Source organism: Anguilla rostrata, chromosome 3, assembly GCF_018555375.3.
Source record: "Anguilla rostrata isolate EN2019 chromosome 3, ASM1855537v3, whole genome shotgun sequence".
In the NCBI taxonomy this organism is placed as follows: domain Eukaryota; kingdom Metazoa; phylum Chordata; class Actinopteri; order Anguilliformes; family Anguillidae; genus Anguilla; species Anguilla rostrata.
Window position 1 is genome coordinate 5,549,034 of NC_057935.1, and position 21,705 is coordinate 5,570,738.

At 40.0% G+C, this 21,705-nt stretch overlaps 1 protein-coding gene and 2 long non-coding RNA genes across 6 annotated transcripts in view; 1 reads left to right on the forward strand and 2 right to left on the reverse strand.

Annotated features, from left to right (window-relative positions):
* Window positions 1-1,757: 1,757 nt before the first annotated feature.
* On the reverse strand, window positions 1,758-2,591 carry LOC135249970 (uncharacterized). The gene is made up of 2 exons (XR_010328843.1): window positions 2,546-2,591; window positions 1,758-2,027 (listed from the first exon to the last, which is right to left on the reverse strand). It is a non-coding gene; the product is annotated as an uncharacterized LOC135249970 (long non-coding RNA).
* Window positions 2,301-21,705, forward strand: part of LOC135249942 (immunoglobulin superfamily member 3-like) — a 31,378-nt gene continuing 11,973 nt past the window's right edge. Inside the window, exons 1-7 of one of the 4 annotated variants that reach the window (XM_064325657.1) lie at window positions 2,305-4,197; window positions 4,518-5,295; window positions 5,427-5,780; window positions 6,224-6,574; window positions 6,911-7,018; window positions 8,018-8,067; window positions 8,207-9,019. In XM_064325657.1, coding sequence (XP_064181727.1) covers window positions 5,130-5,295; window positions 5,427-5,780; window positions 6,224-6,574; window positions 6,911-7,018; window positions 8,018-8,067; window positions 8,207-8,335 — 1,158 coding nt within the window. In that variant the 5' untranslated portion in view covers window positions 2,305-4,197; window positions 4,518-5,129 and the 3' untranslated portion in view covers window positions 8,336-9,019. Of the gene's footprint in view, window positions 4,198-4,517; window positions 5,296-5,426; window positions 5,781-6,223; window positions 6,575-6,910; window positions 7,019-8,017; window positions 8,068-8,206; window positions 9,020-15,117; window positions 15,476-21,705 lie in introns of those variants that run through there. The other 3 variants (XM_064325659.1, XM_064325661.1, XM_064325658.1) reach the window with 3 other exon arrangements.
* LOC135249968 (uncharacterized) lies at window positions 7,842-20,816 on the reverse strand. Its single transcript, XR_010328841.1, has 3 exons — window positions 20,167-20,816; window positions 9,572-9,745; window positions 7,842-8,020 (listed from the first exon to the last, which is right to left on the reverse strand). It is a non-coding gene; the product is annotated as an uncharacterized LOC135249968 (long non-coding RNA).

Here is a 21,705-nt window from a genome sequence, read left to right on the forward strand (position 1 = left end):
ACTCATGATTTAACCTCCTATCACATATTCATGCAAACTGTATCTTATTGACATTTATTCATTTCTTCTAAGAGTTAATGTTAAATGCATAGAGGTTACCTGGTTACCTGAGGTCTGTCTGTTCTGCCCAGTATTGTGACCAGGTGGCATAGATACATTTGTGCCAAACAGAATAATCTGTCAGTTCCACACTATTTTAGGATTTTATTATTAGTTTTTTAAATCTGCAAACTTTCTTGTACGCATCACATTGTACATGGAAAGGTCCCTGCGTTAAATGTCTGATCAGTTTTCAAGTTGCTTTTTGTCGAGCCTCAACTCAAAGTTAGGACATGCTGTAATATTTGGAATGCTAACACTAGTTTCTTGGAGCTAATTAAAGCTGCTTTAGCTTCATAGTTCTCATTAATTTTGGAAGATTTTAAATTTTGTACTGAAGATTCAGGCCTCCAATGGCAGGTTTAATGCGTACAAGAAAAAAAACAACAAGCCTATTGTGATTGTGACACACTTTTCTCTTTGGCTCATGTGGGTCTATAGCATGTTTGAAAGTGGACTGCCTTGCAAACAGGCCAGGGCTGTGTCCAGTTCTAAAGAGCTCCAAGAAGCTTCTAGAGAAAGAAGGAACCTGTGTCAGGGAGTAATGTAGCCCCGCCCCTCCCACTCTCACATAAATACACAAATATCATGATCAATTTTCTAGTCAGGATTATCTTCCATAGTGCTACCATCATCATCATCATCGTCGTCGTCATCATCATTGTTAACATCATCACCGCCTCACCCTCATGATCATCATCCTCATACTTTTTCCACCTTATTCCTGCCAATTTGACAAAATGATTTAAGTCTAATAATGCGATGAGCGTTTTATAATTATTCGGTGGTAAAAAGGTATTCTCCCCGGCAGCGGTACTTCTGGCTTGGTCAGACGTTCCTACAAACACAGCTGGCAGTGTTCGCGGGTGGGAAGCCGATGAGGGTATGAGTCCTGATTGTTGCATTAGTGACTTCTACTGGCACCTGTTCAGCAGGGAGGGGATCTGGGGGAGATAGCGTGAACCTCCGTACGCGTTACTATCTCCCAGTGAAACTCCTCACTGTCAGGTGAAAAGAAGCGGCTGGCGACTCCACATGTATCGGAGGAGGCATGTGGTAGTCTATACCCTCCCCAGACCAACAGAAGGATAGCGCATCGACCAGGACCGTGATTCACATGGGGAATTAGTATAACAACTAATTTGAGGAGAAAATGGGAGAAAAATGGCAACAAAAAAAGGTATTATCTAATGAGAGTTTTAGAGTTCATCAAGCATAAAGTTAGAGGCCTGTGACTGAATTAGTGTCAATCACTTCCTACATTTGGAGCCCTGCCCCACACAAGGTCATGCTTACATTTGTCAACAGATGTAATAGGCCAGGGGTGACCAACCCAGATCCTGGAGAGCAGCAGGGTCTGCTGGCGTTTTTACTCTGCACTTAATTGATCAATTAAAGCAGTTGATTACACAGGTTACTCATCTCATCTGGTTTATTTTGTCTAAGTGGTTGTTGTATTTAAGGTTCAATACAAAAACCCGCATACCCTGCGGCTCCCCAGGATCAGGGATGGCCACCCCTGTAATAGGCCAGTGGTTTATAAGCAGAGCACTTTGCTGGAAATTGGGAAGACTGTTCTCACATCAGAATGACACCTCAGTCAGTCTCATGGTACCATGAAGTTTTGATCCTGACAGGTATGTCTACAAAACAGGCAATTATGAAGCCATTCACATAATTTAATAATCATTAAAATAATAAACAACAAACAAAACAACAGCACAGTTACTGGTGTTGAATCCAGTGAGCATAAGCCAAACAGATCTATATATGGTATGTACAGTACAGCCACACAAGCAATGAACTGCATTTGTTGTGAAATTCTATGAAGCTCTGATTCCAGATCCCTCAAGAATGGAAGTTTTGTAGCTTGATGTTCATGCTCTCACCCGCCCCCTGGTGTCAGGAGCTGGGAATGCACCCGTTCTCTAATGCTGTGTAGCATTAATCACACTGGACCCATTCTTTTGCATTTCACAGAGATGCCTGTGTTTTGCGACCACAATTCACATTATAATTTGACAAAGAGTCAAACAACAGAAAGGGCTGCAGGAAGTATGGTGATGGGGATGGTAGGGTCACAGTTATTCTGCTTGTGTATCTTAAGAGATGAACTCTCAGAACATTTCCATAAAATACATACATTTTTATGGCTGTCAGAATGCTCTTGGGACAGAAACTCTCTTGTATAAGGGTAAAAGAATAAAATGCAGGCACTCTGTCACATGGAGAGAAGCTTCGGCTGATATGCTTCCTGCTCTTAGGTCACTGCACTGCATATTGTTTCTGAAAGCTTTTGCACACGGCTCTCTTTTTCAATACCAGCAAAATGAGTTTGTCTGTTTCAGACTGCTCTGTGGTGGTGACAGGAGAGATACAGTTATTTTCCACTCACAGCCTTATACATTCAGCTCTACACAGACCAGAGATGCACAGGAAGACCGACCTGCAGCTCCTCCCTCTCTCAGCGCTGAAACCACACTGAGGCTTTGCATATCAGGATGTGAGTGTACTGGTGAGGGGGAAGAGAGAGTGCGTGCCTGTGTGTGTGTGTGTGTGTGTGTGTGTGAGACCAAAAAGAGCAGAATCCCAGAAAGTTAAGTTCCATTGGGTACACGGGGGTCAGGGCAGTATAAATTATTGTCTGCAACTGGTTGTTTCCTGTTCATAACCTTTTCCCTTTGAGATCACGCTAAAGATCACGCTCTGAGACCTGCTTGCTGGTCTGAGGGGGGTTTTTGCACAATGCTGGAGGTGCAGCTCTCTCTGTGGCTCAGTCTGACTCTCAGGCCACTGACTGAAAACAAAACCTCTCTGCTCTGCCTTTGTGGTTTCCTCTGCATGCACCCCTTTCAAACCTGGCACCTCCCTCTCTTTCTGCCTGACTCTCTCTCACTCTCTCTCTCTCTCTCATTCTCTCTCTCTCTCTGATTTCCTGTGGTACTTCAGAAAGAGCAGAACTATGTGTGCTCTCTTGAGATAATCAGTTATTAAATGCAGTGTATTTATGAAGAATACATTTTTCTTAGATCAGAGAGCTGCCACACATCTGTTGCAAGTAGTTTGAGTATTACTAATCATGGCCTTTTGCTGGCCATTTTATTACCTTTCACTGAGCCCAAACCACCCTTTGACATGTTGGTATAATAGGAGTTTAAACATTCTCCAAATGTAAACATTTTGATTTAATCCCAGATTAGTTTCCAAAAACTCTTCGTAATAATTCCTTTACCCTTACAGCCCTTGTGATGCCTTGCTGGGGGTGGCAATCAAATGGTGAACAAGCAAAATAAAGTCAAAAACATGCATTGCCTTTCCTTAGCCCTCTGCATGCACCCCTTTCATATGTTACCAGGCATCTCTCTCTCTCATTTCAGTGCGGTCAGAACTGCATGTGCTCTTTTGAGATAATCAGTGATTACACACCATTTCTTTTTGAAGAATAATACACTTCAAGAACTCAGCTCAAATGGCTGTCAAATCTTTAACAAACAGTTTGAAAGCTTTGTAATCGTGGTCTTTATTGAACCACATTGCACTACTTTCACAAACCCAAACCACCATGATCGTACAGTAGGGTGTTTAAAAATGTCACAATTGTAAACATTTTGATTTCATTCAGGATATGAATTGGGAGCCCAATACCCCTGCCTGTGAGAAGGACCTGTGCTGTCCATGGTGCTGCAGCTCTCCCAGGTTGCTTGGATACCTGGGTGCTGGAGTGACAGCACATCATCACCCTTCCTGGCACCACAACCTGCACAGCTTAGATTTTTAAACAAAAGTGCTGATTGTAGTTATGCAAGTAGTTTAAAGGAGCCTGTTTTGAAAAAGTTTAATTGCTGTTCATGCAGTCATGGATTTTGAGAGCTTAATTTATGATTTTAAAAAATGTATGTATTTATTTCATTTATTTATTTAAAAACTTACATATTCTAATTTTAAATGCAACTAGGTGCATTGAACTGGCCCTTCATTGAGACAAGGCCAGGAGAGATAACAGAGGTAGTCCCCTTAATGAGGCCATTGTGATGTCATCCAGTGACAGAACCTCAGGCCTCAGACATTGAGACCCTGGATATGGACAATCTACATCATGTAAGTTATTGCTGGTACATTCCTCATTCTATTATGAGAAAATATTTCAGTTATGAATTATGAGTTGTGCAATTACAAATCATAACTTACAAATTACAAATAACTTATTTAAAGACAACTGGTTTCACGCTGGTTTCAGTGCAGTGCAAAATCACAATGTAAGATCAGGTGTGACATCACAGTATGAACATTCCAGTGAGCTGCCCAATGTTCTGAACTCATTAGCATAATCAGCCATTCAAAACTTTTGTGAGGCTCTCATAGTAAAGACAACAGATCTATTTTTTGTTGTTGTTTTTGACCACTTTTTATGTTTTCAGATGATAGAAGTTGAAAAATATCAAAAATGCGTGTGAATGCAAAATCCTGTATCAATCCACCTACGGGCAGCACTGCCTCCTACTCCTGGAATGGGACAGCAGAGAAATTCAGCACCATGGACACTGCACACAAACACACACACACACACACACACATACACACACGCACGCATACACACGCATGCACACATAGAGACGCACACACACATACATGAGCACACACCCACACCCACACACATACACCCACGCACACACACATACACACATACACACACATGCACACACGCACCCACACACATATACACCCACGCACACACACACAGACATATTAATTACTGTAGTATGAATTGAGGTGCCTTTTTCAATCTAAAGTTATTCTAAAGCAAGCTATTTAAAACATTGTGAAGACTTCCACATTATTGCACTGTAAATAACAACTGGATTATTATTATTATTTGACCTATATTAAGCAGGATGGAAATAATGACATCAGTGTTCTTTTTTTGCACTGAGGGTGTTTATCAGCAGATGCTTGTGCAGCTCTTGTGCACCCAAATTATTAAACAGCCAATCAAATCTGCCCCTGACATGTGCCCTCCTACTGTTCAGTGAATGACAAGAAATTATTACCTCAAGTCCTCCTCTTATCTGTACAGTTTGAGTTTTACAGCGCAGAGGACAAACAGGGTCTCAGGCAGAGGAGAGTCTCCAGAAGAGGAGAGTTCAGATACAGTGATGCCGCCACTCTGTGCTGTTCTTGTGCTTTTCAGCAAAGTCTGTAAGTGTATAATTATTAACTTAACAGTCAAAACAAGCTCAAAGACAGTATGGAGACATTTATACAGAGATCAGTGTTTTTCCCGTATTGTTCCCATTGTCAGTTGAAGGTGCTTTCTGTTTTTTTTCCAGATGGTCTGCTTGGGAAGAACATAGTTCAGCCTCACTCGCTTATGACAGCTCAGCTTGGAGGCACTGTGACTCTCCCATGTTTCCATGCTAAAGATGGTGTGCTATGGTACAGATGGCTTAAGCAGCCTCTTGGACAGAAGCCTGAGCAATTGTTAATGATAAAAAATTCTGAACCTTATACTATAGATTTCAATGATTTTATAAACAGAACGCGCCTCAGTGCTAAAGCAGCAAAGGGGACCTCGAACCTGACTGTGTCACAAGTAGAGCCGTCGGATTCAGCCACATACTACTGCGCTACTGTGCTCAACGATGAACTCAGCTTTGAAGAAGGAACTACATTAATGGTCCTGGGTAAATTTGAGCCTTCAGTCCAAGTCTTATACTTCTTTTTTCTTGTACAGGTTTAGAAGATGATTTAAAATTTGAAAAAATCTTAAGAAAGCAGATCTTTTTTTGTAGGGTCACTAAAACTCTAAGCATTAAGAAATTGAGGTATATTAACATTTGTTATTACTGGAGAAACTGTATGGTCAGCAAAACAGGCTAAAATTGCATTATTATGTTTCTAAACTCATTGATACAAAAGACATAAATAGACATTTTCTTTATTTCTTTATTTCTTTTCTTTACTAAGCTAATTGCTAGATTGGAAATGACTAAACCAGATTTAAAATAAACGTTTTGTACAAAAAGAAAACCCTGCATATGCTTTTGAATGACAGAAATACTAAAATAATGATTGAATTCAAGCATGTATCCTGTTATAATTTTAATTATTGAACTGAATTCTTCAGGGTCAGAGTCACACAGCAGGGCAGTAGTACTACAGCCCGAGTCTGAGTCAGTGCAGCCAGGAGACTCTGTGACTCTGCAGTGTACAGTACACACTGAGACCTGTGCAGGAGAACACAGTGTGTACTGGTTCAGACAGGGCTCAGGAGAGTCCCCTCCAGGAATCATTTACACCCATGGAAACAGGAGTGATGAGTGCCAGAGGAGCTCTGGGGCTGTGTCTCCCACACAGAGCTGTGTCTACAACTTCCCCAAGAGGAACCTCAGCCCCTCTGATGCTGGGACTTACTACTGTGCTGTGGCCACCTGTGGGGAGATCCTGTTTGGGAACGGGACCAAGCTGGACTTTGAGGGTAAGCAAAAAAATCAATCACATAATAAAAGCATTGTCTCAGTTTTTAAAAGGTTCATGCATTTTTTTATCATGTTTATTTTTCTAAATCATGTTGTATTAAGTCATTGTAACCAGTAGAAGATACTTCATCTGATATTATTGGGTTACTGTTTAACATATGCTCATTCATTTTTATATATATATATTATATGTAAGTTGTTAATTGTTTTCCATGCCTCATTGTTATTCTCATGCAGATTAGTTTTTAGACAAGTAACACTGTCGTTGTCTTTCTATGCTCTTATTAATATTTTTCAAGCAGGGTGTTTACTAAATCTTTCTTTTAAAATGTCAGGGAATGAACATCTTCCTCTTTATTGCTTGGCGGGAGCTTTGACGTTGAGTGTGATCCTAAATATTGTCCTCATTCTGAAAATGAGAAAAAGTTGTGAGAAATGCAAAGGTAAGAGACAAAGTTATCAATGTGTGGTTTATGTCATGATTATTATTTACAACATTTTTTTTCAATAAATATTCTGTTAATTCAAATCAGACTAGTATGAAACATTCAAGATCGTGAAAATACTCAGTACCTTAAAGGGTGTAGAGTCCAAAAATTAAAAGTAATCTGAAAATATGTTTTCTGTAAAGTAGTTGGCTTTCAAAATTTGATAACAATTTTGTCATCTTCATGAAAGGCTATTTCATAAGTAGCATGCAGAAATATTCACATACAGTCCCTGAACAGTTCTCTAAAGCAAAATCAGTTTAATAATATAACATACAGTTGCTCCATGGGTGCTGATGACTATCTTCTCACTACTTTTAGATATGTGCACATTATGTACACATATCACAGGTAAAAGCAAGCCAAACGTCTCTTCAATTTATGACACTTGATATTCTGATAGTGATTCCGATGTTATATATTGGTTCAAGTATTTCAGTTTTTTATTTCATTTTAACATTTTTTTTGGTACCAGCTGGCACTAACCAAATTATAGACATTATAGCTATGGTGTGACCCCAAGATTATGAAAAAATATTAAGGAAAAGTCAATAAAATTGAGCGCAGAATGAGCAGAATTAACTGCCATCCAAACAAATTAAAATACTTTTTAAGTGATATGTAATCTCCATTGAAGCCTATCCTGATTCCCTGGTGATTATATAATCAATGCACTCCTCAGATATACTCCTCCTTGGAGCAGCAACTTACGGTCCTACAGTGGTGAATATAATTGACTATATGAAATACTACTACCAGAAGTGCTACGACTGCTATGAATATTATTGTTAATAGTAACAATAATAGTAATAGTAATATTAATAATAAGAAGAAAAAGAAGAAGTACAGTACAAAAAGAAGAGGAGCTTTCTTAACTTTAAAAACCAGTGCATGAATTGAGTAATTCGTTTTTGACAACCACCAGCAGTTTACATTTTCCTTTTACTGACACAGGAGCTGCATCAAACAACCAAGTGAGTGGAGAAGGCCTGGCGAGCAAACAGGTAAAAATATTATCTAAAAAATAATAAATAAATAAATAAATAAATAAAAATAAAGTTATTTTTTGTGGTGAATATCCTGGTTACATTATTATCAGAATGAAGTGTAGTCATATGTGGTGTGTATTTCTTTTTCTTTTAGAGTCAAGAGGAAGCAATGAATTACGCTGCTTTGACTTTCACCACCAAGAAACCCAAAGTGAGGAGGAACAAGAGGGAAGTGGAGAAAGAAACGGTTTACTCAGATATGAGATTTAGAGACCATGAGTGAGGCTTTCCGTAAAAGCCATCTTCGTCACAAGAATAATCAAAATATTCCCTCGCTAGAATTGGTGAACATCATACTATGTGGCTGTAAATTTTTTTACACGTACAGCATTTGCCTGCAGCTGTGCTTGTTTTTTGATTCCTCTGTTTTTCAAATACACAAAGTAAAAATTGTGCACTCTCTGGCAGTATCTGATAAATGGTCCTCAGTGTTGTTGAATGTGTTTGGGGCAGTAGCGTAGTATACTGCTTAGGGAACAGGACCCAATTCTCAGGTGACACACTGCCCTTTGGCCTGTATTATTGAGCAAGGATGTTATTCTGAATGACTTCAGGCTATAACTGTACAAAATGAAACTGTGTGAACATGTAAAATTGCACGAGTGCCTGCTAAATGCCAGTAATGTGATGTCACACAGAGATGGGAGAGTGAAATATTAGGACTACAAAACAAGGTCAGACTGTTAATGTGTCAGCAGTGATTCACTGATTAGACGGAATCAAAATGTTTTGCCGTGTACAGTTTTTGTGATTCAGAGCTAGTCAGTGATAAGAATAAATAGTAGATCCATTCGTTTTGGGGTTAATAGACATAGTTTCAGCTGGGGAAAGTGTGGTTATTTCCCCAACTGTTTATGAAAGGTCAGATGCTGTCCCAACCACTTTTCATACAATAAAATATTCATCACACACATTGGGGTACGACAGTTTGGCCACCGCTGGTCAAATTGCATGCCTCTCTAAAACTTCTCTCTAAATGTATCTCTGGTGACTGTGGGCAAAGAGCTTTTATTTTATCAGTCCAAAGCACTTTGTGCCAAAAAAGCCTTGCATGTAACTGTTGTGTCCGCAGGTCCATTGCAGTGGTATGTAAGTTTTGCTTTGCATACCCAAACAGTCTACAGGCAGTGCTATTGGAGTCATTAGACGAACACTGGCTGCCAAATAAATTCATATATCAGACAATCAGCATCAATAAATGGGATACATTTCTGATACAAAGTGGCTGAATACTGTCATTTAAAGTTTTTTAGGGATTTTCTCCACATGGAGATGGCATGTAGAGATATGTCTGCGCATCCATACCACGGCTGTATCTGTCACAACTACTCATATGTGTCTGCCACTGCTTAGCCAGGAGAAACATCGCTGTGAATATAGGTACTCTCCTGCATGCTTTATAACAGCTGGATATGCTTTCTGAAGGCTAGGCCTCTTGCTAGAAGAGCCCTCCATGTACCTTCAGTAACCAAAGCACTTCCTGTATGCACAGCGACAGCTTGCGTTCTCAGTAACTGATCCGGTGCTGTACGTTTGAGACCACTCCTTCCTGTGTACAGGGACAGAGCATGAACAGGCTCTCACTTGCACTTCCTGCTGAGATGCCTGTCAGGTGTTCACAGGGGCCGATGATCTAGAGAACAAGGAGAGAGTAATGTCCTTACCCAGACTGGACTTGCAACTATAAAGTATTTAGTTTTGACAGCATAATATTAAACAATGACCCTAAAATAACAAAAGGGAGGCCTTAAAGGTCACATGGACAGATACCGTTGCCTGATATGCTTCCTGCTCTGAGGTCACTGCACTGCTTATTGTTTCTGAAAGCTTTTGCACACGGCTCTCTTTTTCACTACCAGCAAAATGTGTTTGTCTGTTTCAAACTGCTCTGTTGTGGTGACAGGGGAGGTCCAGTTATTTTCCACTCACAGCCTAATACATTCAGCTCGACACAGACCAGAGCTGCGCAGGAAGACTGACCTGCAGCCCCCCCCATCTCTCAGCGCTGACGCTCTGATCAAATTTATTCACCTCACACCTCAGACCATCTTTCCATTACAACAGACCATAAGAGACAGAATTAGAAAATAGTGTACTTAACTTTCAAAAGAAAAATACTACTCAAAATCTGTCCACATGGTTCCAAATATAGTGCATAAATTGCAGGGACAAAATGATCAGTATCGCTCTCTATAATTAAAAAGGCTTTTCAATTTTCTGTTTTACATTCATTATCATTGACATGTTTTATGCTGTTGCTTTTTAGTTGTATTATAATGCAGAGCAAGGTCATCATAATCGTCTTTTATAATGTGTGTTGTTCAGAGTTTTACCAATAGGAAGCAGCACAGCATAGTCATTAAATTATTTATAAATGTGACATTAGGAAGATGATAAATTATAACGTCACAATCTATAACTCTTGATAGTCACGCCGTATTGGTCTGATTAAGGTGTTTTAGACATGTTCTTCAGCTTGTGTGCACCGTTAAAATTATTTATATACTGCTTACAATGTTGAATATCATTATATGTAAAATGCTCAGTGAAGTGCACATCATTAAAATATTCAATATACACTCAATGAGTCATAAAAATACTAAAGTAAAGTGATAGTGTTTTTCCTGCACAAACATCATCAGATGCGTTGAAACACAGAGCACCTCGATCATCCCCCTCCTTTTCCTGCCCTGATGGTACATTCCATGGTCATGTGACCAGCTGTGGTGACACAGGACATGAAAGTCTTCTTGACTCATTCAGGACAAGCAGCATTCTTCATAAATGTATGTGCTCAGTAAGGTGTGGAGCCGAATGGATTTCCATGAAACAATCCCTGTATCATGGGTGTTTGACTATGAGGATGTGAGTGTGTACAGTAGGTGAGGCAGAAGAGAGAGTGTGTGCCTGCGTGTTTGCACGCGCGTGTGTGTGTATGTGTGTGTGTGTGCGTGTGTGTGACCAAAGAAAGCAGTATCTCAGCAAGTTAGGTTACATTTGTTATTGGAGGGCAGGGGGCAGGGCAGTATTAGTTATAGTCCGGTACTGTTTTTGTTTCCTGTTTATAACCTCTTTCCTTTGAGATCACGCTAAAGATCACGCTCTGAGACCTGCTTGCTGGTCTGAGGGGGGTTTTTGCACAATGCTGGAGGTGCAGCTCTCTCTGTGGCTCAGTCTGACTCTCAGGCCACTGACTCAAAACAAAAACCTCTCTGCTCTGCCTTTGTGGTTTCCTCTCTCTTTCCTTTCTCTCTCGCTCTCTTTCTCTCTCTCTCTCTCTGATTTCCTGTGGTACTTCAGAAAGAGCAGAACTGTGTGTGTTCTCTTGAGATAATCAGTGATTACATGCAGTATATTTATGAAGAATAACTCATTTTTCTTAGATCAGAGAGCTGCCACACGTCTGTTGCAAGTAGTTTGAGGATTACTAATCATGGCCTTTTGTTGGCCATTTTATTACCATTCACTGAGCTCAAACAACCCTTTGACATGTTGGTATATTAGGAGTTTAAACATTCTCCAAATGTAAACATTTCGATTTCATCCCAGATTAGTTTTCAAAAACTCTTCTTAATAATTCCTTTACCCTTACAGCCCTTGTGATGCCTTGCTGGGGGTGGCAATCAAATGGTGAACAAGCAAAATAAAGTCAAAAACATGCATTGCCTTTCCTTAGCCCTCTGCATGCACACTTTTCATACATTACCAGGCATCTCTCTCTGTCATTTCAGTGGGGTCAGAACTGCATGTGCTCTTTTGAGATAATCAGTGATTACACACCATTTCTTTTTGAAGAATACACTTTGAGAACTCAGCTCAAATGGCTGTCAAATCTTTAACAAACAGTTTGAAAGCTTTGTAATCGTGGTCTTTATTGAACCACATTGCCTACTTTCAAAATACCCAAAACACCATGATCGTACAGTAGGTTGTTTAAAAATGTCACAATCGTAAACATTTTGATTTCATTCAGGACATGAATTGGGAGCCCAATACCCCTGCCTGTGAGAAGGACCTGTGCTGTCCATGGTCCTGCAGCTCTCCCAGGTTGCTTAGATACCTGGGTGCTGGAGGGACAGAACACCACCACCCTTCCGGGCACCACAACCTGCACAGCTAAGATATTTAAACGAAAGTGCTGATTGTAGTTATGCAAGAAGTTTAAAGGAGCCTGTTTTGAAAAAGTTTAATTGCTGTTCATGCAGTCATGGATTTTGAGAGCTTAATTTATGATTTTTAAAAATGTATGTATTTATTTCATTTATTTATTTAAAAACTTACATATTCTAATTTTAAATGCAACTAGGTGCATTGAACTGGCCCTTCATTGAGACAAGGCCAGGAGAGATAACAGAGGTAGTCCCCTTAATGAGGCCATTGTGATGTCATCCAGTGACAGAACCTCAGGCCTCTGACATTGAGACCCTTAATATGGACAATCTACATCATGTAAGGTATTGCTGGTACATTCCTCATTATATTATGAGAAAATATTTCAGTTATGAATTTTGAGTTGTGCAATTACAAATCATAACTTACAAATTAAAAATAACTTATTCAAAGACAACTGGTTTCACGCTGGTTTCAGTGCAGTGCAAAATCACAATGTAAGATCAGGTGTGACATCACAGTATGAACATTCCAGTGAGCTGCCCAATGTCCTGAACTCATTAGCAAAATCAGCCATTCAAAACTTTTGTGAGGCTCTCATAGTAAAGACAACAGATCTTTTTTTTGTTGTTGTTTTTGACCACTTTTTTTGTGTTTTCAGATGATAGAAGTTGAAAATTATCAAAAATGCATGTGAATGCAAAATCCTGTATCAATCCACCTACGGGCAGCACTGCCTCCTACTCCTGGAATGGGACAGCAGAGAAATTAAGCACCATGGACACTGCACAGAAACACGTACACACACACACATACACACACGCACACGCATACACACATAGAGACGCACACACACATACATGAGCACACACCCACACCCACACACATACACCCACGCACACACACATACACACATACACATACATGCACACACGCACCCACACACATATACACCCACGCACACACACACACAGACATATTAATTACTGTAGTATGAATTGAGGTGCCTTTTTCAATCTAAAGTTATTCTTAAAGTAAGCTATTTAAAACATTGTGAAGACTTCCAGATTATTGCAATGTAAATAACAACTGGATTATTATTATTATTTGACCTATATTAAGCAGGATGGAAATAATGACATCAGTGTTCTTTTTTAGCACTGAGGGTGTTTATCAGCAGATGCTTGTGCAGCTCTTGTGCACCCAAATCATTAAACAGCCAATCAAATCTGCCCCTGACATGTGCCCTCCTACTGTTCAGTGAATGACAAGAAATTATCACCTCAAGTCCTCCTCTTATCTGTACAGTTTGAGTTTTACAGCGCAGAGGACAAACAGGGTCTCAGGCAGAAGAGAGTCTCCAGAAGAGGAGAGTTCAGATACAGTGATGCCGCCACTCTGTGCTGTTCTTGTGCTTTTCAGCAAAGTCTGTAAGTGTATAATTATTAACTTAACAGTCAAAACAAGTCTGCTCAAAGACAGTATGGAGACATTTATACAGAGATCAGTGTTTTTCCCGTATTGTTCCCATTGTCAGTTGAAGGTGCTTTCTGTTTTTTTTCCAGATGGTCTGCTTGGGAAGAACATAGTTCAGCCTCACGCGCTTATGACAGCTCAGCTTGGAGACACTGTGACTCTCCCATGTTTCGATGCTAAAGATGACTATGTGCAATGGTACAGATGGTTTAAGCAGCCTCTTGGACAGAAGCCTGAGCAATTGTTAATGATAAAAAATTCTGAACCTTATACTATAGATTTCAATGATTTTATAAACAGTACGCGCCTCAGTGCTAAAGCAGCAAAGGGGAGCTCAAACCTGACTGTGTCACAAGTAGAGCCGTCGGATTCAGCCACATACTACTGCGCTGTTTCGCTCGACGATGATATCAGCTTTGGAGAAGGAACTACATTAATGGTCCTGGGTAAATATGAACCTTCAGTGCACGTCTTATACTTCTTTTTCTTGTACAGGTTTAGAAGATGATTTAAAATTTGAAAAAATCTTAAGAAAGCAGATCTTTTTTTTGTAGGGTCACTAAAACTCTGCTTTGTGTACTCATGCTTTGTGTAAGCATTAAGAAATTGAGGTGCATTAACATTTGTTATTACTGGAGATACTGTATGTTCAGCGAAACAGGCTAAAATTGCATTATTATTTTTCTAAACTCATTGATACAAAAGACATAAATAGACATTTCCTTTATTTCTTCATTTTTTTCTTTACTAAGCTAATTGCTATTTTGGAAATGACAAAACCAGGCTTAAAATAGTGTACAAAAAGAAAACCCTGCAAATGCTTTTGAATTACAGAAATACTAAAATAATGATTGAATCCATGCATGTATCCTGTTATAATTTTATATATTGAACTGAATTCTTCAGGGTCAGAGTCACACGGCAGGACAGTAGTACTGCAGCAGCCCGAGTCTGAGTCAGTGCATTCTGGAGACTCTGTGACTCTGCAGTGTATAGTACACACTGAGACCTGTGCAGGAGAACACAGTGTGTACTGGTTCAGACAGGGCTCAGGAGAGTCCCCTCCAGGAATCATTTACACCCATGGAACCAGGAGTGATGAGTGCCAGAGGAGCTCTGGGGCTGTGTCTCCCACACAGAGCTGTGTCTACAACTTCTCCAAGAGGAACCTCAGCTCCTCTGATGCTGGGACTTACTACTGTGCTGTGGCCACCTGTGGGGAGATCCTGTTTGGGAACGGGACCAAGCTGGACATTAAGGGTAAGCTCATTTAAATTTATGTATGATTTAATATCACAGTTAGTATTAATTCACATTTGTTATTAAATTAATAAGGAAAATATTTAGATTTTAACATAATTTTGATTGTTGCAACATCAATGTCATTCTCAAAATCCTAAACAAATATTTATATTTCAGGAGGTGAATTATCCACGCTTGTCTGGCTCTCGATCATAAGGACTGGAGTTCTCTGTTGCATGTTGCCCATATTTGTCCTCATCTATTGCAAAAAGGCATAAATAATAATGCTAATACGGGATTCATATCATTATATCAGCATGTGTGTCATGTTCATTTTAATATCTCCTTCTGGGTATTCTTTTTCTCCTTTCTCTTGTTATTCAAATTTTTTTTCCAGAGAACAATACCTGTTCACAAATTCACCAGGTGTATTAATCCTAATGTGCTGTTCTGATAAAGTTGGCAGAACAGCCTGAGACAGCTGATGTTACTCAAACAATGTAATGCAATTAAACTTAATTCCAGTCATTTGAAATGCATGGTTATGATTATGTTCCTGATCCAGTACTCTGAACTTTTTGAACACAGACAGTTATAGCGGAAAGGATTTTGTCAACTTTAGTCCGAACCTGTAAATACAAGCAACATTTCTCTCAGTCTACGGTAGCTGCTGGCTCTTCATGAAGATGTCTTATTTTGGGCTGTTTGAGGAATCAAATTTATTCTTAGAGAAAACACGCACTTTGGAAAAAACATGTGAATACACATCACATGCATACATTAAGATAATAAGTTGAAGATACAAATGAAAATATATTGCAGTACAGAAAGTTCATGAACCGAACTTTGGTACTGAGAGCTAATGGTTTGCAAACAGTAGCTTCAAACATACAGGTGAGACACAGTAACGGAATCTTAAGACTGTTATCGCCATTCCTGTTTTTACAACAGAAATGTATCATAGTGTTGCGCAGCCAATATTTTCGGTATTGGAAAAAACTTGTACTGATCAGTAACAGCAAAAGCTCATGATTTAACTTCCTATCATATATTCATGCAGAGTGTGTCTCATTGATGGTTGTTAATTTCCACTAAGAGCTAATTCTACACGTATAGCACGCTGTGCCTTTAAAATAGGCCTGACGAGGGCCTGGCTACCATTCAGTCTGAGGTCTGTCTGTTCTGCCCAGTATTGTGACCAAGTGGCTTAGATACATTTGTGCCAAACAGAATAATCTGTCAGTTTCACACTATTTTAGGATTTTATTATTAGTTTTTAAATCTGCAAACTTTCTTGTACACGTCACATTGTACATGGAAAGGTCCCAGCGTTAAATGTCTGATCAGTTTTCGAGTTGCTTTTTGTCGAGCCTCAACTCAAAGTTAAGACATGCCGTAGTATTTGGAACGCTAACACTAGTTGCTTGGAGCTAATTAAAGCTGCTTTAGCTTCATAGTGCTCGTTAGTCTTGGATGGTAGATTTTGCACTGAACATCCAGGCATTAGAGAGTCAAGTGTAATGCGTACAAGAAAAAAAACAAAAAAAAAACAACTAGCATAATGTGGGCATGATGCACTTTTCTCTTTGGTGGGTTCATGGGTCTGTATCACGTTTGGTTGTGAGAGTGGACTGCCCTGCGAACAGTCCCAGTGATATTTCAGTTTCAAAAGAGCTAAAAAATGCTCACAGGGAAAGTAGGAACCTGTGTCAGGGAGTACTGTAGCCCAGGACCTCCCACCATTACATAGATTCACAAATATCATGATCACTTTTCTAGTCAGGACATCATCCACAGTGTTAACATCATCATCATCATCATCCTCATCATCATCGCCATTATTAACATCACCACCACCACCTCATCATCATCATCGTCATAATTTTTCAGCTTATTTCAGACAATGAACAATTTGACTAAATGATTTAAGTTTAATAATTTGACGAGTGTTTAATAATTATTCTGTGGTAAATTGGCATTCTCGACTGCATGCATGTTTAGAGATAGACATCAGAATGACACCCTGGTCAGTCACTAGGTACAGTACCATGAAGTTTCGATCCTGAGAATTATATCTACAAAACAGGCAATTATTACACCATTTGCATAATTTAATAATCATTAAAATAATAAAAACGAAAACAGAGTTACTTGTGTTGAATCCAGGGAACATAAACCAAACAGATCTATATACGGTACGTACAGTACATCCACACAAGCAGTTAACTGCATTTGTAATGGAAGTCCACACAGGTCTGATTATAGATCCCTCAAGAATGGAAGTATTGTGGCTTGATGTCCATGCTCTCACCCGCCCCCTGGTGTCAGGAGCTGGGAATGCACCCGTTCTCTGAGGAAGAGTGGTGAACATTTACTCAGCTGCTGTGTAGCATTAATTACACTGGACCCATTCTTTTGCATTTCACAGAAATGCCTGTTTTGTGACCACGATTCACATTATAATGTTTGTTACATCTCTCAAGGTGTCTAGGGGTAGGAGTACATGACATATATATTTAAATACTGTCCGTGTGAAAAGGTGTTGTGCACGTTTAGTATAAATACTCAGGGCAGACAAAGTTGCAGGTGCTATTAAAGGTGTTATTATTATAAGAGTGCAAGTGAAGTGATATTTACATTTGTACAGGTTAACACAAAACAAGACACAACAAGGTCACAAGGCCAAGGGACATGAATGTAACCAAAGAAATGAAAAACAAAACCAAACAGCGCTAGAACAAAAGATAATCTGACTAACTAAGCAAAACACAAGACTATCTAGCTACTCTTACAAACAAAAATACACAGTTGGCAACCACCCCTTTTCTAATGTGTCTGTACAAGTTTCCTCCTGCGTGTAGCACCGGTGTATAGAGGCCTCTGTCTTACCTGCCCCAGGGCCTGAACCACACACAGACAACCACACATACACAAGCAGGGGAAACGTTTACACGCACACTCACAGGTCTCAAATCTCTACCGCACATACACAACCACACAGCGAAAATGAACAGAGATCAATAACAGAGAGACGACGAGCAGCAGCAGCCACGCAGCTTTTATCTTCCAGAGGAGGGATGTGATTGGTGGAGGCGGGACCAGGTTAAGGATGATTGACAGCAGGGACAGCGAATGGAATGATGAATGGCTCTCCTGCAGCAGTACAGAGGGGGAAAAAAATAACACACGCGACGTAGAAGGTAACATTTGTCAAATAGTCAAAAAACCGAACGGGCTGCAGGTAGTATGGCGGTGGGGATGGTAGGGTCACAGTTATTCTGCTTGTGTATCTTAAGAGACGAACTCTCAGAACATTTCTATAAAATAAATACATTTTTATGGCTGTCAGAATGCTCTTGGGACAGAAACTCTTGTATAAAGGTAAAAGAATAAAATGCAGGCACTCAATGTCACATGGAGAGAGGCTTCGGCTGATATGCTTCCTGCTCTTAGGTCACTGTGCTGCTTATTGTTTCTGAAAGCTTTTGCACACAGCTCTCTTTCAATTCCAGCAAAATGGGTTTGTCTGTTTCAGTCTGCTCTGTTGTGGTGACAGGGGAGGTCCAGTTATTTTCCACTCACAGCCTTATACATTCAGCTCTACACACACCAGAGCTGCACAGGAAGACTGACCTGCTGCACAGAGCTGTATTCACACCTCCCTCTCTCAGCGCTGAAACCACACTGACGCTCCGAACAACTTCACACCTCAGACCACCTTTCCATTACAACAGACCAGACAAGAGAGGCATAGACAACAGTGCACTTTTATTTATAATCTGTCCCCAAGATTTAAATAGACACTCAATAACTCATAAAACATCATTTAAAAATACTGAAATGATGTGAACATCTTTATCATTCCCCTCCTTTTCCTGCCCTGATGGTACATTCCATGGTCATGTGACCAGCTGTGGTGACTCGGGACATGACAGTTTTCTTGACTCATTCAGGACATGCAGTATTCTTCATAATGAATGTACGTGCTGAGTAAGGTGTGGAGCAGAATGGACTCCAAGGAAACCATCTTTGTATCATGGGGGGTGGGGGTTGCATATCAGGATGTGAGTGTACAGGTGAGGGGGAAGAGAGAGTGCATGCCTGTGTGCGTGCGTGTGACCAAAGAAAGTAGTATCCCAGAAAGTTAAGTTCCATTGAGGACTGGGGGGCAGGGCAGTATTAATTATTGTCCGGTACTGTTTTCGTTTCCTGTTTGTAACCCTTTTCCTTTGAGATCATGTTGGAGATTACACTCGGAGACCTGCTTGCTGGACTGAGGGGAGTTTTTGCACAATGCTGGAGGTGCAGCTCTCTCTGTGTTTTGGTCTGACTCTCTGGCCACTGACTGAAAACAAAACCTGTGCTCTGCCTTTGTGGTTTCCTCTGCATGCACCCCTTTCAAACCTGGCACCTCCCTCTCTGTCTGCCTGACTCTCATTTCCTGTGGTACTTCAGAAAGAGCAGAACTATGTGTGCTCTCTTGAGATACAGTTATTACATGCAGTGTATTTATGAAGAATAATACATTTCTTAGATCTGAGAGCTGCCACAAATCTGTTGCAAGTAGTTTGAGGATTTCTAGTGTAGGGGAATCAAGATGTTCCCAAAAACAGGTAAAATGACCGTTAGCCCAGGAAGAAGCAGATCAAAAGTTTGTAGTAAAAACAGGAAGATTTATTACACAGCCGGCTACGGGAACAACTCAGCAAGGAAGTTCAAAATAGTATTGGTGGGTGATCAGATTTACAGTTTACAGTAGACTGGTATTTGCATATTGTGGAATTATTGTTGAAAGGGAGCACTGTCTCTGATTGGTGATAGAGGCTGTGCTTCCTTCCGATTGGACCATTCAAATTCAAATCCATCCTACCTATTCAAACAGGCACCATTCACATTGAAATTGAATACAACAGGGGGGCTCACCCCCTTCCCCCCGGGGCCCAGCGGAAACTTCCCAAACGCAGAATACACAAAACTGTCTGTTTCCCAACACTAGTCATGGCCTTTTGTTGGCCATTTTATTACCTTTAATACCACCATGTTTGTACAGTAGGGTGTCTAAACATGTCACAATTGTAAACATTTTGATTTCATTCAGGACATGAATTGGCAGCCCAATACTCTTCTTAATGCTTCTTTTTCCCTAATAGACTTTGTGATGCAGTGCTGGGGATGGCCACTGTATCACGCGCTGAAAAGACAAAATAAAATAAAAAATGTACTTACTTTCATTCGTCCAGGAAATGAAAAACAAAAAATAAATAAATAAATACTTAAACAAAAAAAAAACAAAAAAAAAAAAAAAAAACTGTCATGAAAAAACAACCAGAGGCCAAAAGTCCACATCAAACTAACCCTTCAAACACAACAACCTTTCAGAAAAAGGATTCCTTACGCCTGTGAGCAAGGCTCTTTTATAAGGCCCAGTGATCAGGCAATGGGGAGCAGCTGGTCTAATTACAATGAGCCACACCTGCCCCCCTGCCTGTGAGAAGGGCCAGTGCTGTCCATGGTCCTGCAGCTCTCCCAGGTTTATGGAATACCTGGGTGCTGGAGGGACAGATCACCATCACCCTTTCTGGCACCACAACCAGCACAGCTAATATATTTAAACAAAAGTGCTGGTTGCAGTTATGCAAGAAAGTTAAAGGAACCCGTTTTGAAAAAAGTTTCATTGCTGTTCATGCATGTCATGTATTTTGAGAGCCTAATTTATGATTTTTAAAAATATATTTATTTTTTAAAAATGTATGTACTCTAAGTTTAAATGCAACTAGGTGCATTGAGCTGGCGCTTCATTGAGACAAGGCCAGGAGAGATAACAGAGGTAGTCCCCTTAATGAGGCCATTGTGATGTCATCCAGTGACAGAACCTCAGGCCTCTGACATTGACACCCTGGATATGTACAATCTACGTTATGTAAGTTATTGCTGGTACATTGCTTATTCTATTATGAGAAAATGTTTCAGTTATGAATGATGAGTTGTGCAATTACAAATCATGAAATAACTTCTTTAAAGAGAACTCACCCTTGATTCAGTGCAGTGCAAAATCGCAATGTAAGATCAGGTGTGACATCACAGTGTGAACATTCCAGTGAGCTGCCCAATGTTCTGAAGTCATTAGCATAATTAGCCATTCTAAACTTTCGTGGCGCTCTCATAGAAAAGACAACAGATCTTTTTTATTGTTTTTGACCACTTCTTTATGTTTTCAGATGATAGAAGTTGAAAAATATCAAAAATGCATGTGAATGCAGAATCCCGGCCCTGGAATAGGAGAGCAGAGCAATTCAGCACCATGGACACTGCACATAAACACACATACACACACAGACGCACACACACACACACACACACACACACACACACACACACACCCATACACACATAGAGACACACACATACATGAGCAAACACACACACGCACACACATATACCTTCGCGCACACACACATACACACACGTGCACACACGCACCCACACACATATAAACCCACGCACACACACACAGACATATTAAACTGTAGTACAAATTGAGGTGCCTTTTTTCAATCTAAAGTTACTCTTAAAGTAAGCCAGTTAAAACATTGTGAAGACTTCCACATTATTGCACTGTAAATAACAACTGGATTATTATTATTATTTGACCTATATAAGGCAGGATGGAAATAATGACATCAGTGTTCTTTTTTTTCACTGAGGGTGTTTATCAGCGTATGCTTGCACCACTCTTGTGCACCCAATAATTTGCCTCTTCAAACA